Source organism: Eptesicus fuscus, chromosome 4, assembly GCF_027574615.1.
Source record: "Eptesicus fuscus isolate TK198812 chromosome 4, DD_ASM_mEF_20220401, whole genome shotgun sequence".
NCBI lineage: Eukaryota > Metazoa > Chordata > Mammalia > Chiroptera > Vespertilionidae > Eptesicus > Eptesicus fuscus.
In genome coordinates, this window is record NC_072476.1 from 17833890 (window position 1) to 17850584 (window position 16695).

General features: G+C 42.4%; 1 protein-coding gene across 3 annotated transcripts in view; it reads left to right on the plus strand.

Moving 5' to 3' along the window:
- Nucleotides 1–643: 643 nt before the first annotated feature.
- Nucleotides 644–16695, plus strand: part of HAPSTR1 (HUWE1 associated protein modifying stress responses) — a 55667-nt gene continuing 39615 nt past the window's right edge. For all 3 annotated transcript variants that reach the window (XM_054714722.1, XM_054714721.1, XM_054714720.1), the window contains exons 1-3: nucleotides 644–1302; nucleotides 1871–1951; nucleotides 13057–13332. In XM_054714722.1, coding sequence (XP_054570697.1) covers nucleotides 1077–1302; nucleotides 1871–1951; nucleotides 13057–13332 — 583 coding nt within the window. In that variant the 5' untranslated portion in view covers nucleotides 644–1076. The remainder of the gene's footprint in view (nucleotides 1303–1870; nucleotides 1952–13056; nucleotides 13333–16695) is intronic.

Genomic DNA, 16695 nt, shown 5'->3' on the forward strand with positions numbered 1-16695 from the left:
GCTGGCCTGCAACCTGAAAATTTTTCTTTGGGCTCTGACGTTCATCTTGCCCATCTTGTCTAATGGGACAGTGAATAAACAGATGTGAAGCACTTTGCACACTTGGACAGAAGTTGGGTGTTTTATTCAATTCCTCCATTTCCCTCCTCCTTTTGGAAGCCCAATGGAGGACTAACCAGGCTGTCACCCACCACACCCTTCCAGCCCCGCGGCGCAGTGGCCGGATCCAATTTGGCGTCTCCTAGGGCCTGGAAACGCCGGAAAAACCCCCGCCCCGGGTGCGGTCGCAGGGCCGGTCACGTGACGCCCGCTGGAGGCCCAGGGGCTGGGGCAGCGGGCAAATGCGCATGCGCACTTTCTTTTTTTTTTTTTTGGCTCGGACGCAACCACTGTCAGCTCTCCCCCTCTTTCTACGACTTCACCCTTCCCGACGTTCTCTCCCTTGTCCCCGCCCATTGGTTATGTCAGGCAGACAGGTAGAGGAACCAATCACGGCGCTGTATTCAGACACCGGCCTGCGGAACTGGTTGTATCGGACCAATGGGAACCCTCGGAGCGGACGCGCCCCAATTGGGCAGGGGAGGGCCGAGTGGGCGGTGCTTCTCAGGCAGCATGTGGGCGGGGGAGGGCGGGGATAAGCAGCCGCAGAGGCGTCGACGGCGGTGGCGACGACGTTCCTTAGTTTTTGGTGTGGGCTCATTGGCGTTGGCTCGGCTGCTGGGAGGGCTCGGTTGTCAGCAGCGGCGGCCCTACGGCGGCGGTCCGCGGCGCCATGGGGGGACGGTAGACGGGCTCCGACTCTAGAGGCGAGAGGCGGCGGCGGTCCTCCGGCCCTCGGCGACCTTCGGCGGGGCCCAGGGGTGGGGAGGCCCGGGGCGGGGGTCGTCCCGGGCTGCGCGGGGCCGCGGGGCGGGGCTCGCTGGTCGTCGGGGAGCAGGAGGCCCGGGCCGCCGCGAGGAGCCGCCGCCGGCCGCTGGGCCCCGCCACCGGTCCGCTTGACGACGACGCTTCCGCGGGAGCCTAGCCTGAGGAGGACGCGGCGGCGGCGGCGGCGAGGCCGCGGGAGGCCGCGGAGGATGGAGGAGCGGAAGGAAGAGGGCGAGGCAGAGATTCAGGAGCACGGGCCCGAGCATTGGTTCTCCAAGTGGGAGCGGCAGTGCCTGGCCGAGGCCGAGCAAGATGAGCAGCTACCCCCGGAGCTGCAGGAGGAGGCGGCGGCCGGGGCGCAGCCCGAACACAAGCAACAGAAGCTGTGGCACCTCTTCCAGAACTCGGCCACCGCCGTGGCCCAGCTCTACAAAGGTGAGGGCCGCTGCCGCCATCTTGCCGCCGCCGCCTCGGCCCGACCCCCCGGCCGAGGGCCCCAGGCGGCCTCCCCGGCCCGGCCGCCGCCCCGCTGCCCCCTCCTCACAAGATGGCGGCTCGGAGGCCGGGCCGCGGGGGCGCCCGGGGGAGGCCGGGGCCGGCGCGGGGGAGGTCTGTCTTGGGAGCCGGCCCCGAGGAGCCCGCCAGCTCCTCAGGCCTGGCTGTCGGGGGCCCCGGGCCGGGGAGGGCAGGGGAGGAGCCCCCAGTCACAAAATGGCGAAGGGAGGCGACAGGGCCGGCCCTATTGTGCCCGAAGCTGGCCTCGGGGCGGGGACAGGGCACCTCCCTGCGCCGTGACTGGGCCTCGGGCTGCGCCCCGGACCCCGAGGCTCCCCTTCCACCCCTCCGCGACCCCTTTTCTGCCTTCCTCCCAGTCACTGTGGGTTCCCGAAACCCTGGAACAAAATGGCGAAACCTAATATGGCCGTTCCCAAATGATTGACGCCCAAATAACATTTCTTTCTCCGTTCTCCCCCCCCCCCCCTCCCTTTTCCCACTTTTTCAGACCGCGTGTGTCAGCAACAAGGACTTTCTCTCTGGGTCCCCTTCCAAAACGCAGCCACCGCCGTCACCAACCTCTACAAAGGTAAAGATAACCTTGCTGCATTGCCGATTAGGGGAAGGGCGCCCTGCGTCAGGGTGAAAGGCCTGCGTTCCAAGTGTGTTGGCCACCTACACCTGGACCTAGACTGCCGGAGTGTTTTCTCCCGTACCCAAAGATTAACCCTGGGTGTCTTGCAACTTGGAAATGGTGGTATTCTAGCTAGCTCAATGATCTTCTGCTGGGGGCTATTTTGACGCTCCCCCCCACCCCCCCGGTACATTTAGTTGCGTCTGGGGGCATTTTTTTAATGTCATCACTGAGGGGGGCTGCTGAATATCCTATTCGCTAGAGGCTGTCCCGTTACCCTCACCCCACCCCACCCCGTATCCATGCCCCAAATGTCAAATAGTGCGGAGGTCAAGAAGCCCTGAGCTGACACTGGGTGAGAGGAGCTTCTCTTTGGAAAAGGCGCCCAAGGGAAGAAAGTTTATGGTTTTTGCGCCACAGTGAGAGAGGGGCGGGGAGGGGGGTGGAAGTGGAAAATTGTAAGCACCTTGTGGAGAAGATTCTTGTGATGGACAACTTAGAGCATGATCGTTTGTAGTGTTTATAAGTGCGTTGTAAACTAGTAAATTGAAATCCTGTGCCCATCTTTACACGCTGCTCTTCCCTAGCAACTTCAAGTATTTATCTTGAAAACTGCCTTATATCTGCTTGTACCTTATTGACAGGAAATCTGTGATCCGAGTGTGTGTTAATAGAGTTGTGTTTTATGGTAGTGCCTTTCTGGAGTTAATTTTCCTCCTCTGTGATGACATGAAGATATGTTAAAGGAAACGTTCTTGCCCATTGTGCTCTCTTAGTGACAATGGGTTGAGATTTTGTGCCTTATTGATTTTGAAGATTTGGAAATTTGGGTTTAATTTTGGGGGGGGCAAGGTTTCTATGGAAAAAGGATTTGAATTTGACTGTTAATCTTAACAAAGATGTACTTAAATGCTTTCAAACTTCTAGAAGCTGCTGGTAACAGTAATGGAACTCCGTGCATTTCAAAATTATCAAAATAGGCTGTGGAGTGACTTGATTCTCAGATTCTTATTTTTGTGTAAGAATGTGCAAATGATGGTAGCATTCTATAAGAAAAATACTATTGTGAGATTTTGTGGGTAGAATTTGCATTTTTTTGAGAATGTAAACTGAAACTGGTGAGTAAAATATTAATTTAAAGGAATGAGGAACTGATAGTCCAGGCTTATCAAGAAAAGGGAAACAATTAAAACGTGCCCCAGTGATCAACTTTGATTTTATTGTTAATCCTCATCTGAGGATATTTTTCCATTGATTTTTCTAGAGAGAGTGGAAGGGAGGGAGGGAGAGAAACATATGAGAGAGAGAGAGAGAGAGAGAGAGAGAGAGAGAGAGAGAGAGAGAGATATCAATTGGTTGCTTCCTCTGCACATAACCTACAGCCCAGGTACGAACCTGCCTGATGCTCAGAACTATACCAGCCAGTGTGAGTTCCTTCAACAATTTTGACTCCTGAGTAGTTTGCTAACATCCATCAGTGCTTGAGGGTCTGGAACATTCTCTGGGATGACTCGGTTTCATCCAGACAGGGAAATTTGAAATAAGACATAAAACACATTTTTTTTAAAAATACTCAAATATCTTTGGGTATAACTTACATGCAGTAAAATTACCCTTTAAAGATGTAAGTTTGAGTTTGACAAACACTGTTAAGAAATTCTATCTTCACCCGAGCCCCTAAGCAACCGCTGATCTGATTGTTGAATATATGGTTTTCCCTGTTCCCATAATTTCATAAATAGAATCTTAGAGTATGCAGCCTTTTGTGGCTGGCTTCTTTCGCTGAGATTGAGTTCACATTGCATGCATTAATAAATAGCTCAGTGCCTTTTTTTCTTTTTTGTTTTGTTGAGTAGCTTTCTGTTGTATGATGGTACAATGGGGTATCCATTTGCTTGTTGCAGTTGGCTTTTTTACTTAAAGGGGAAGGCAACACATTTTTATTGCCTTGTATGTGCCAGGTCATACAAAAATAGGAATGCGTTCTAGTTTTATTTTATTTTTTTTAGTTTTTGGTGCTGTTGTTTACAAGAGTCTATTTCTTTAGGACTAAAGCTGGCAGTTTTCTTTAGTGCAAATTCTTCATATTAGTAGATGGGCTTAGAAGCTGAACTTTGAAATCTCCAGTTTGATTACTTTTATTTGCAAAAAATTTATTAGTTTTATTTGTTCAGAAACTTAATGTAATATTCATTTATTTTAAAAAATATCACCTGAAGTTCTTGCATTCTTGCAAATGCTGAATTGTTAGACTGAATTACTCTTACTTTGTATTTTATTTTTGTTAAATGCATTCCTTTTTACCTGATAGAAAAGGTAAGTTGTGGAATTTGGTAGTGTAGCAACATTTTTTATCTGATTTAAGGAGAGTATGGATAGTGCTCTGCAGTTACATTGTTACTCCTTTTCAGGATGTGGTGTAGAGGATACAATTCAACTATAGGAATAATTGAATACCCTAAATAGATATAATAAAATTGGCAAGGTAGTATCACAAGTGTATGCAGCATTAAGTAGTGGTAAATTTCAATCAGAATGTTCACAGTTCTGATTATTTAAATGTAATTTACAGGTGGGGGGATTTGAGGGGATCTCTTTAATTGGGTGGTGCTCCTGTATTTTGTATGATTAAGTACTTAACCTAGAAAGCTAAAAAAGGAGTCATTTTGCAGCCTGGGGATAGCTTGGGACATTCACCAACTTCTTCATAACCTCTAGAAATGAGCACATTGGAAGGTCAGAAATGAGGTGCAAGCCTGGAAGAGGGCCCCTGTGGTCTTTTGAAAAATTGAACATTATGTTGGTTGGGCAGAAAAGGTAGCTGGAAGGATTTGGAGGAGAGTGAGTTGGGATGCCCCCTCAGTGTGGACAGAATTCAACAAAATGGAGTGCATGGTTCCTTCTCCTCCACAAAGTAGGGCCAGACTTTGCCATCCTTTTTTGGAAAGGGGAAGGAAAATCCTGATGCTGGTTCTTGTTTTTATGTTGATTTGATAAATCTCAAGAGGGCAATGTTTGTTCAATATTCAGTCAGGTTGTGTCTCCTTTGCCTAGTCTAGTACATTTTTTGAAAGGGAGTGAAAAGTTACTGAGGTCATTTTAATATAATCCAGGTTGATGCATACTGGAAAATACTTGGCCAAGCCTGTGTGTTTGCTTCTTAAATCCACCACCCACCTACCACATTTTCTTGGGTGATTGATTTCCAGTCTCTTGTCTTTTGACTCTTCATTATGAAAGTACATATTCTCCTTATCTAATTCCAAATTCCTCCTGCATGGGGCTACTTGTTCAGGTGAGAGGTTGCACTGGTTGTCTTCTAGGACAAGGCCATCCTAGGAGCCTCACATGGTCAGACTGAGGTGTCAGCTGGTGCTCAGCTCTTCAGTAGCCCCTAGGGCAGCGATGGGCAACCTTTTGAGCTTGGTGTGTCAAACTTCGCCAAAAAACTGAGCATAACTCGGGTAGTGTGTCACTTTGAGGAAAAAACTAACTCTAAGACTCTAGTCGCAAATGTTTCATCCTCAGCATGCGGCCGCGTGTCATCAGAAATGGCTATGCGTGTCAGTGCTGACACGCGTGTCAGTGCTGACACGCGTGTCATAGGTTCACCATTACTGCCCTGGGGCTTGATCTTAACCTGTAGAACCACTTATTTCTCTCAGCTTGTGAATGTTTTTCTTTTTTTATGCTATGCCTTGTTTCTTTGCCTCTTCACATTTTAAAACTGCTTCTGAAACTTCAGTTGCATGCTGAGTCCTACCACATGTTGAGAGCTTTCTCTTGGTATTATTTATATTAAAGATGTTTCTGGTCTCCCTGTTAATAGCATTTGCCCCAGGCCAGCAACCTTATGGAGTCTACTGCTGGATTATCTGAGTTCAGAGTTTAGACTTACTATAACATAGCTGTAAACTTCTGGAGACAGACAGTGGAACAAGATATTTCCCCATTGTGCTTCTTCATTTTCTTAACTGTAAGTGGTGGGGATTAGTATTCATAGCTTAGTACAAAGCTCTTAGTTTAGTGCTAGCATATACTGAGTATTCAAGTGTTAGGGTTGACTGTTGGTGATCAGGTTTTATTTTTCAGATGTTTCTGACTGTGGGCAGTACTGAAGAGGAAGGGAAGATATTCTAGTTTATTTTTTGTCTATACTTTTTTTTCTTGAGTTGGAATAAACCTCATGGTGTGTACTTTACTTAATTTTCCCCTAAAATGGCTAAGTATAATAAAATTTTCAGGGGAAAAATAGTATGATGCTTTTAAATCTTTATTTTTGAGACATCTTGGTGCTAAATTCTGTTTATAATAAGCTGTCTCACTTCAGTGGGCCATTTTGGAGACACACACACACACACACACACACACACACTGAAAATGAACTGAACATACTGAAAATTTGTGAATTGATGTATAAGCAAACGGGCAGACAAGAGCATATCCTACCTGAAGACAGGACTGGGATTTCAGCACTTTACAATTTTTGGAGCTTGTTTGTGACTATCCTTGCTGCAAAAACTATTGAACTTTAAGACTTTGTACAAAATGCCTTAGTATGGATCACAATTAGAAACCCTGTCTTAAATTGTATTAAATTCATAAGGAGCAGTAGTAGCCTCAGTTATTCCTAATACTGTTATTAGATTCTGTCTGTAATTTATTTATTTATTTTTATTTATTTATTTATTTTTTTAAATATATTTTATTGATTTTTTTACAGAGAGGAAGAGAGAGGGATAGAAAGTTAGAAACATCGATGATAGAGCAACATCGATCAGCTGCCTCTTGCACAACCCCTACCGGGGATGTGCCCGCAACCAAGGCACATGCCCCTGACCGGAATCGAACCCGGGACCTTTCAGTCCGCAGGCTGATGCTCTATCCACTGAGCCAAACCGGTTTCGGCGATTCTGTAATTTAAAAAAAAATGTTTTTATTGATTTCAGAGAGAAAAGGAGAGGGGGAGAGAGAGAGAAACATTGATGAGAGATAATCATTGATCATCTGCCTCCTGCATGCCTCCTACTGGGGATTGAGGCCACAACCCAGTCTGCAGGCTGATGCTCTATCCACTGAGTCAAACCGGCTAGGGCTGTTTGTAAGCTTTTATAGAAGACAATAATTTTACTTAATGTGTAAAAGGATGTTTTGGCTGCAGATAACCAGAAAAATACAAGTTAGGCTGGCTTCAATGGTATGAACATGGATTGGCTCTTCTCACTTGGAGGGTGAGGTTGACTGAATTCAGTGGCTCAGTCTCCCTGGCTCTGCAGTTCTGCACTCTTCTGTATGTATGAGCTTTGTCTTCAGGCTAATGTCAGTAAGTTGGCAACTCACATCTTAGAGCCACTTAGCAAAGCTTAGAAGAGCCGGGAAAACTTTTTTTCCCCAGGAGCTACTAGCAAATGACTTCTACAGTTTCTTGGCCAAAATTGGGTCACATGCTTACTCAGAGCCAGCATCATAGCCACAGTTTGGGATTGTGCAGATTAATTAAGGACTAAACCACATGTTCCACCCCTTGAGCAAATTTGTTGCAGAAGCTTTCCCAAGAGCTATTCAAACAAAAACTTGGAGGGCCTTTAGGAAAGGAAGGAGGATTGGATGCCAGGCAACTGTGGCTGCAATGATTCTTCCTTGGTTCCTGCTCTTTGTTTTGTGTGGTAGGTGAAGATTAAGTAAACATGCAATTAGCTAGAAGTTAGTGCTTATTTTTGCATACTACCTCTTTGGGGAATACATAGTTATTTTTTTAAAGCAATTTAATTTTGTCTATGACTCAGATCTTTGTTTCTTTTTTAAAAAATGTTTTTTATTAATTTTATTGAGGGAGGGAAAGGTAGAGCTCAAAACATCAATAATACATGTCCACACTGGGGAATGAGCCTGAAACCCAGGCATGTGCCCTGACCGGGAATAGAACAAGTGACCTCTTGGTGTGTAGGTCGACATTCAACCACTGAGCTGAGGCACACTGGCAGGGCCAGATCTTTGTTTCTGATTTTTTTTTTCTCTCCCTGTGGCAGACTTTTTGGTTAGTACAGATTTTAATTCTTAAGTATTCCTTAGAAGACTTGCTTTGATGTAGTGGTGTGCTCTTCTGGTTTGTAGATCCTCTCAGGCAGGGGGGGAACCCCATTTTTGTGCCAAGGGCCATTTGGATATTTATAACATTCGAGGGCCATATACAATTAACTAAAAAATTAGCCTGCTATATTTGATCAAACATTTAATTAACTCACCCCTAGTGCCTTGGCAAGGCCAGATCAAATGATTTATGGGGCCTTAAGTTCCCCACCCCTGCTCTAAGAAGAATGAAAAATGGCTTCTCTATTATTGAGGAAGAAATATCTTGTAGAAGTAACTGTGCCACCTAACTTTGGGTAAGACCCTTCGAACCTCAGTTTCAGTTTCTTGTTTATGAAATTGGAATATTTGCTCTGGTGGACTCACATAAGGTTTTTGAGTATCAGAAAAACAATGAATAGTGAAATCTGATTAATTTTGCCAGTGTATCATGTAAGGAAGTGTTGCATTTGGTCTTGACCTCAGAAATCATCTTGTCAATTGCCCCATGCCAGTGGTGGGAGGGATTAGACTTCTAAAAATCTCTCAAATTAAATTTCAGCTGCTTATATACATTTTTTTTAAAAATATGAAACGTGGGACATCTACTGTGACTACCATGAATCAGTATTTCTTGAATGAGGAAATGAATGTGTTGTGATTAAAGGTTAGATTGACATTTTGTGATGCCCTTGGGGTTTGCCTAACCTTCAAGCTTATAGCCCTTTTCCATGATGACATTGGTGTCCGTAAGATGGTGTTGGTCCTAAGACTGCCCCCCACTGTTTCTATGAGTTGTACCTCGAGAATTTGGGTGATATTGTCAGGGTTCAGATGTATTCAAAGCAGTCTAGCTGAGAGTTTTCAGGAGGCCATCCTTTGTGTTTATGTTTAGCTGGATATTAAATTAACCTGCAATTTAAGTTAAAAGCTACTCTAGTCATGCCTAAGATTCTCCAATAAGCATTTAGGTTTTTCCTACTTAGTTCAAGGTATTGCAGGAGGGTTTTTATTTTCAACCAAGTAACTAAAGTCCTAAACATAGGACTGTATTTTTTAAATGCTTTAGTGTCAAAACGAGATTCCCTGTTTAGGGAAAATAACAGATTGGATTAATCTGGGTGGTAAAGTAATTGGATTTGTTTTCAGGAGATGTTGTTAATGGTATAAAACTAAGCTATGTCCAGGCAATGCAAAAGCCTGTACCTGAAGACCTTAAATGTTATATCTGCTTTTCTCCTACTCTGTTTTCTAGTAGGTAAAAGTCAGTGTTCACAAAATGCTTAATTTTTAGTGTGCTCTTGGTTGGTTTGGATATTGAGACTTGTGCAGACTTCTTGGGATGAAATGATTTGTCAGTTGCATACACTATAAAAGAAGTTCACAACTAGTTATATAACTCACCTACACCAGTGAATATTGAGTTTTCCAACTTGTTCAAATCTGATTAAATCATCAGCCCTTTGCAGATCTAAATTTTGAGACTTTCTTGTGCCTTCAGTCAGAACAAACCAAAACTTTGCCAAGCTCTTTCCTGGATTGTCAGTTTCTTCAAACCACCTTACTGGAGGTTTGTATCAGGCCTAGCTTCTCTTTTTTCTGTCTGGTTTACCAGATGTACATTTACATGTCTGCTTCATCTTTGTACCATCCAAGCCTGCTTTGGGCTTGTTTGTTGTGTCTCTTCCATGCTTCCAACTTTCCCCCCTCTGTATATCTAGTTCTGGGCCTACCTCCATTTAGATCTTGAAAAATGTAATTTTCTTAGTCACTGTGTTTGGAGAAAGAGAAGCTTCTCCAGTTATGAACTTGATTACAATTCTTTTAGGTGTAGGGCAGGGTTTTAGAAACCTGGTTGCTTCTAGGTTCATATATTTTGTGTTTCTTCTTCTCCCTTCTTTGGTCAAGTACCATGAGATGGGCTCAGTTTTCTTGATGACTTGATTTCTCTTAAAATGCTTCCATTTCTTCAGAACACTTAAGGTCTAGATTCAGCTTAACAAGGTCATCTTAGAATTTTATCTACTCCTCTAAGTGTGGCTTCATCTAAGTCTTTAAGACTAAGAGGTGGAAAAGTGCTCTATTTTCCTCTTAAATACAATTTGCCTTTAAAATGGAGTTCTTCCTTTTTGTTTATGTGAAATGAGAAATCAGAAGACATTGATTCATGTAATTTGGCCATTATTCTGGTAGTGAAATACTGGAGAAATGACTTCATTCCCGAGCTGCTTTTTATATCTGTAAAATTAGAATCTACTTTTTGAAAATTGGGATGGAGTTTAATATTCTTAAGAGTGCTCCCATGGACAACTTTCCTTTTTCTTTTCAATTTTTTAGCAATAAGGAATGATCATCTAGTAAGGAATAACTTTTGTAATAATGTTCTGCTTGTGTTGCCCTTTTTGCCATCTTTTTTAATGATTGAAATTCATACAGTTTAAGAGCCTCTGTGATGTCTGAATTCTTGTTTTTCTTTTGGGACACTGCTCTTCATTGATTATTGCTACTCTTTTCAGAATCTTATCTTTGTAGCAGATAAGGGATTAAAACAAAAAAAAAAAGAGGCCATGCTGGGCCACATGGCTCAGTGGTTGAATGTTGATCTATGAACCAGAAGATCACAATCCGAATCCTGGTCAGGGCACATGCCTGGGTTGCCAGCTGGATCCCGGTTGTAGGGTGGTAGGGAGACAACTGATCATTGATTCTCTCATTGATGTTTCTCCCCCCCCCCCCCCCATCCCTTCCTCTCTGTAATCAATCTATAATAATAAAAGTGTAATAAGCTAATTGCACACTGAACATCTTTTTCGTGCATTAGGACCTCTAGTAAAAATATATTTTTAAAAATTTACAGGTAGTTCTTTATTTCTAGATCTTTTGTAAAAGCAAATTCTTGCTTAACACAAAGAATCATCTACATTTCTTGGCCTTTTATTGATTTCAGAGAGGAAGGGAGAGAGAGAGAGAAGAAACATCAATGATGAGAGAGACTCATTGATTGGCTGCCTCTTGCACGCCCCACACAGGCATGTGCCCTGATCAGGAATTGAACCGTGACCTCCTGGTTCATAGGTTGATGCTCAACCACTGAGTCACACCGGCCAGGCTATTAAAGATATACTGGTAGTTTTCTGCTTGAGCAGCACAACTAAAAATAAATTTCAGGGATCGTTTGATTGAAAACTAGAGGCCCAGTGCACAGAATCCGTGCATGGGGGAGGGGGGTTGTCCCCTCAGCCCAGGCTGGACCCTCCAATCCGGGACCCCTCGGGGGATGTCCGACTGCTGGTTTTGGCCCGATCTCAGGCAGTCGGACATCCCTCTCACAGTCTGGGACTGCTGGCTTCTAACTGCTCACCTGCCTGCCTGATTGACCTTAACTGCCCGCCCCTCCCCCCTCCCTGCCGGCCTGGTCGCCCACAACTGCCCCCCTCCCCCCCGCCGGCCTGGTCACCCCAACTACCCCCCGCCGGACTAGTAGCCCCTCACTGCCCCCCTCTGCTGGCTTGGTCGCCCCTAACTACCCCCCCCCCCTTGCCAGCCTGCTTGCCCCATGCAGCCTGCTAGTCACTCATTTGGTCGTCCCTTGCTAACCCCCCTGCCGGCCTGGTCACCCCACACAGCCTGCTGGTCAGTTGTTTGGTCATCCCTCCTGCTGGCCTGGTTGCTCCATGCAGCCTGCTGTTTGGTTGTTACTGTGAGGGCGTCATGACCAATTTGCATATTACCCTTTTATTAGTATAGAGAGAAGATAGATTCTGGTTCTTTATATAAGGGGGAAGTATCTACAGGGAGACTGGGAGGCCAGAAATTTTAAGGCAAGGTCTTTTGGAATTGGAATGGTTATGAGTTTGTGGAAAACTGTTGGTATTGGAGTAGAATGAAACTATACCTAGGGGAATGAGTGAAACCTTTTTGTTTCCACCGTACTGTTCAGTTTTGTTGAGTAGTCAATCAGAATTAATTTCCCCGTTTCTAAAATGTTTGTTGCTGCTTTCAGTGTGTTCCCCCAGTCAGTGCTGAACCAGTCAGTAGGAGTGCATCTCTAAAATAACATGGTGAATGCTGCTGGGGTGAGCGAGGCCTGAGTGACATGCAATATTTAGTCATCCATTGGACGATGTAATGATTTTATTTATAATTCATGAGAATTCACTTTTTTTTTTTTTTCTGAAGGCAAGCAGTATAGATCTGTGGTCGGCAAACTGCGGCTCGCGAGCCACATGCGGCTCTTTGGCCCCTTGAGTGTGGCTCTTCCACAAAATACCACGGCCTGAGCGAGTCTATTTTGAAGAAGTGGTGTTAGAAGAAGTTTAAGCTTAAAAAATTTGGCTCTCAAAAGAAATTTCAATCGTACTGTTGATATTTGGCTCTCTTGACTAATGAGTTTGCCGACCACTGGTATAGGTTAATGGATAAGAACCACAGACTCTTGAGCAAAGTTCTAGTTCTTGTATGTATTATTCTGTGACCTGCGTGAAGTTTCTCAGCGCTCAATTCCTGTTTTCTCTTGCAATAAGGGGACAGCAGTACCGCTCTCATGATACGTATTTGTATTACCTTTTCTCAGGTGAAGCTGAGTATAGATAGATAGTACTTAATAAACATTTAATAATTTACCCATTGTTAGCATTATTAAACAAGCTAGTTTCATTAGGTTAGCATAGCAAGCTTTTTAAGGGAATAGCATTTTAAAGATGGAAATTTGGCTAATAAGTAGTCCCTCTTTTTATTTATTTAAATTTTGTAAAGAACATGGCAGAAGCTCCAGGACTATGTAATATGTTAACTGAATTTTGAACATTATGATTAAATGTCAGGTATAACAAACAAAAATATAATTCACTTTAATAGATTACTGATAGATTTAGAGAGCTCCATACTTCATGATACTCACTTTGGTTAACTTGTAAAATTTTTTTTTTTTTAAAGAAAATGCTGCATGGCTCTACTGATCATCATGTATTATTATTATTTTTTTCTAACAGAAAGCGTGGACACCCATCAGCGAAGTTTTGATATTGGAATTCAGATTGGCTATCAGCGACGCAATAAGGATGTGTTGGCTTGGGTTAAAAAGCGCAGAAGAACTATTCGTAGAGAAGATTTGATCAGCTTCCTGTGTGGGAAAGTTCCTCCACCACGAAACTCTAGAGCTCCCCCAAGACTGACTGTAGTGTCCCCTAACCGAGCTACTTCAACGGAAACTAGCTCATCTGTAGAGACTGATTTGCAACCCTTCCGGGAAGCCATAGCTCTGCATGGTAAAGCCGTTTAAACATATTTCTTTGGAACATGGTTAAGAGTGTGCCTGTGGATCCATTTTCATATTTAGGTTTAGGTCCAGATATATGATCTTTTTTTCCCATTATAGTAACTATTTCCTCTAGAAATGTTTAAATAGAATGGAAGCTAAGAACACATGGGCAAATTTTTTAATGTTAGTTAGCCCATTCTAAAAAATACTTTCAGAAAGTTAGTTTGAGCTTATTGATTTTACAATAACACAGTCTTTTGCAGCATTCATGAGGATTTATTGCTTTATACTAATATTGTACATGTTTTCTTACTCTCTGAGGCAAAGAGGAAGTTCTTGTGTTTTAAGAATTCTACCAGAGTAATAATTTCCTGGAGGAGCCTAGTCAATGATAGGCTGGTATAGCTCTCATGGGAACTACTTTTGACATCCTAAGTTCATGTGCCTGTAGAAGGTGAGAGTTGATGGCCCAAGTGGGAGTGAATAAATGGAAGAATAATTGACTTCCCTTATGTCTATTGTCCCTTAGGTCCTTGGCTTTGTTAGGCAGACTGTCAGAGGACAGGTCCACTTCATTAATTATTGCTACCATCTCCCCAGGCCAGACCTGCCATAAAAAAGGCATTCTTGGCCTAGGGGTTTAAGTATTACTGGAGAAACCTGGGTATGTATGTAGTCAATGAGTCTGTTGTTGCTTGTTCTCTAATACAGACTTTCAAATAGAACTAGGAGAAATACTTCTATAGGACATTTAATACTGCTATAAAAATAAAACAAAATAAAAGACTTGGTTGAAGCCAAGGTGAAACATGGATTGTGCCAGTGACTAAGCATATAGAATTTGATTAGTGAGTCCTGTTAAAAGTTAACATTTGGGCCATAGTGTAGGTCATTTAAAACAAAGTAAGCTGGTAATAAAAATAGTGGGTTATACACAAAGGGCTTCTGTATCCTTGAAACTTCAATGCTTATAGGGATTCTTGTTGGCAAACTTTGATTCTTTATCTTAAAACTAGAACATGGGATTTGAAAAAGTATTTGTTTTCCCCCCTCCTCATTGTGAGTTTGTTTAGGATAAATTAAAAATACAAACTATTTTTTGCAGGAAACTATGATGTATGGATGTGATATTTACTGCTTGCTCTTTCTAATAGAGTGGAATAGTTATGCCATCAGAACTTTTGAAACTCAGGCAAAATACAAATTTATCTGTTCCTATTGAATTATAGAGTTTCACATCTTTTACCATTAATTTGGAAAATTTACTAAAAGTATACATAGTTTGTCAAATTAATTTTATTTAAAATTTTTTTGAAATTGATTTTTAGAGAGTGAAAAGGAGAGCAAGTGAGGAACATCAATTTGTTGTTCCACTCATCTATGCATTGATAGGTTGGTCCTTGTACATGCCTGACTGGGATTGAACCCGCAACCTTGGCATATGGGAACGATGCTCTAACCAACTGAGCTACCCATCCAGGGCTGTCAGATTAATTTTAATGCATCGTAATGTTTGATGTAGTTGTCTTTCCTTAAGTGTTTTGCTTCTTTTTTTATCAAGCGAATTTATGACTCATTCGATATTTATCCTGTTAAAGTGTCTTTCTGTGTTATGCAATATTATACTTTAGAAGATAGTTTTGAGAAACGTAAATGCCACTCTTGTTTTCAGTTCTAATGCAGTTATATACAGGGGTGGGCAAAAGTAGGTTTACAGTTGTTCATTTGGAAAATAAGACAATAATTAATAAATAATAATAGAAGAAACTGTTTTGCGTACTCAAAACTGTAAACCTACTTTTTGCCCACATTGTACAAAGGGCAAGCCAGCCTCCCCAAACAACTATATTCTCCAACTCGCCTTACATTTTTTTAAATTGAATCTGTTTTGTGATTCAGTATTTTACTAAATTTCGGGAATTTTAATGATGATAAAGTTTTAAGAAGGAATTCTTTATAGTTTTAACTTAGTTTAAATTGTGAGGGTTTAAAAAAGTTTACTTAAAAAGCTGTGTAGAATAATAACCTTTTCCTTCAATAAATTTACCAGTAAATATAACAAGTAGTGCCAATCCAGAATATATTGGAGACTCAGTGTGCTCTTATTACTAGGGTTCATACACCAAATTAATGTAGTTAAAATTATATGTGTTGTGGTGAAGTAATAGGGCCCCTTGCAAGAGTATGCAGAAACATAATTTATACTGAGTTTTGTGCTCTGGTGGTAAGAGTGTGAGAATGTCAGCGTATTGGGAATACTAGTCTGATTTGAGTGTTTAAAGTAATTTGAATTATTTTTAATGGTGTAGGGCAGTGGTCGGCAAACTCATTAGTCAACAGAGCCAAATATCAACAGTACAATGATTGCAATTTCTTTTGAGAGCCAAATTTTTTAAACTTCTTCTAACGCCACTTCTTTAAAGTAACTTGCCCAGGCCAGTTACTTTGGCCCCTTGAGTGTGGCTCTTCCAGGTATTTTGTGGAAGAGCCACACTCAAGGGGCCAAAGAGCCGCATGTGTCTCGCGAGCTGCAGTTTGCTGACCACAGGTAGGGTATTGTTAACTAAATTGTATATACAGCTTAATGACTAACTTTGTAACGACTCGTGATCTGTTTTATTGAATAGTCTGTAAATTGAAGTGAAAATTGTTCAGATGATCTTTTAAAATGTATTTGAAACATCTTAATTAGGGCACATGCTTGTCAGAATTCAGTTTTGCGTATAATTTGCTTAGCCATATACATGAATTGTGAGGTCAAATTGAAGTTCTTAAGAGTTCTACAATTGAAGGAAGAATTTAAATTCATGAAGTTTGGAGGGGGCATAGGTTAAAAAAAAATTGGTATATTGAGGCAGACTTCTTGAGTTTACAATCAAAGCAAACATGAGTGTAGGTCACATTGATTCACATCTCATGTCCTATCATCAATTTTTACCAGAGGACAATTACCTTTCTAGTTTTTTCTTTTTTTTTTAGGATAATCTTTAAAAAAAACCACACTATTTATTGATTTTTTACAGAGAGGGAGGAGAGGGAGGGATAGAGAGTTAGAAACTCGATGACAGAGAGACATCGATCAGCTGCCTCCTGCACACCCACAATCAAGGTACATGCCCTTGACTGGAATCAAATCTGGGACCCAGGCCGACGCTCTATCCACTGAGCCAAACCGGCCAGGGCTAGTTTTTTCTTTATCAGCTTCTAAATTCTCACCTGTACCAAATGCACCCAAATGTACCTAAAGTATGCTCTTTATTCGAAAAAAATGGCAAAGATGTAAGATATTTATAGAATACTTCATGTAGACAGTGAGGATGAGATCCAGATCCCTCTTGATCAATACCCTCATAAGCTTTAAACTTCATAC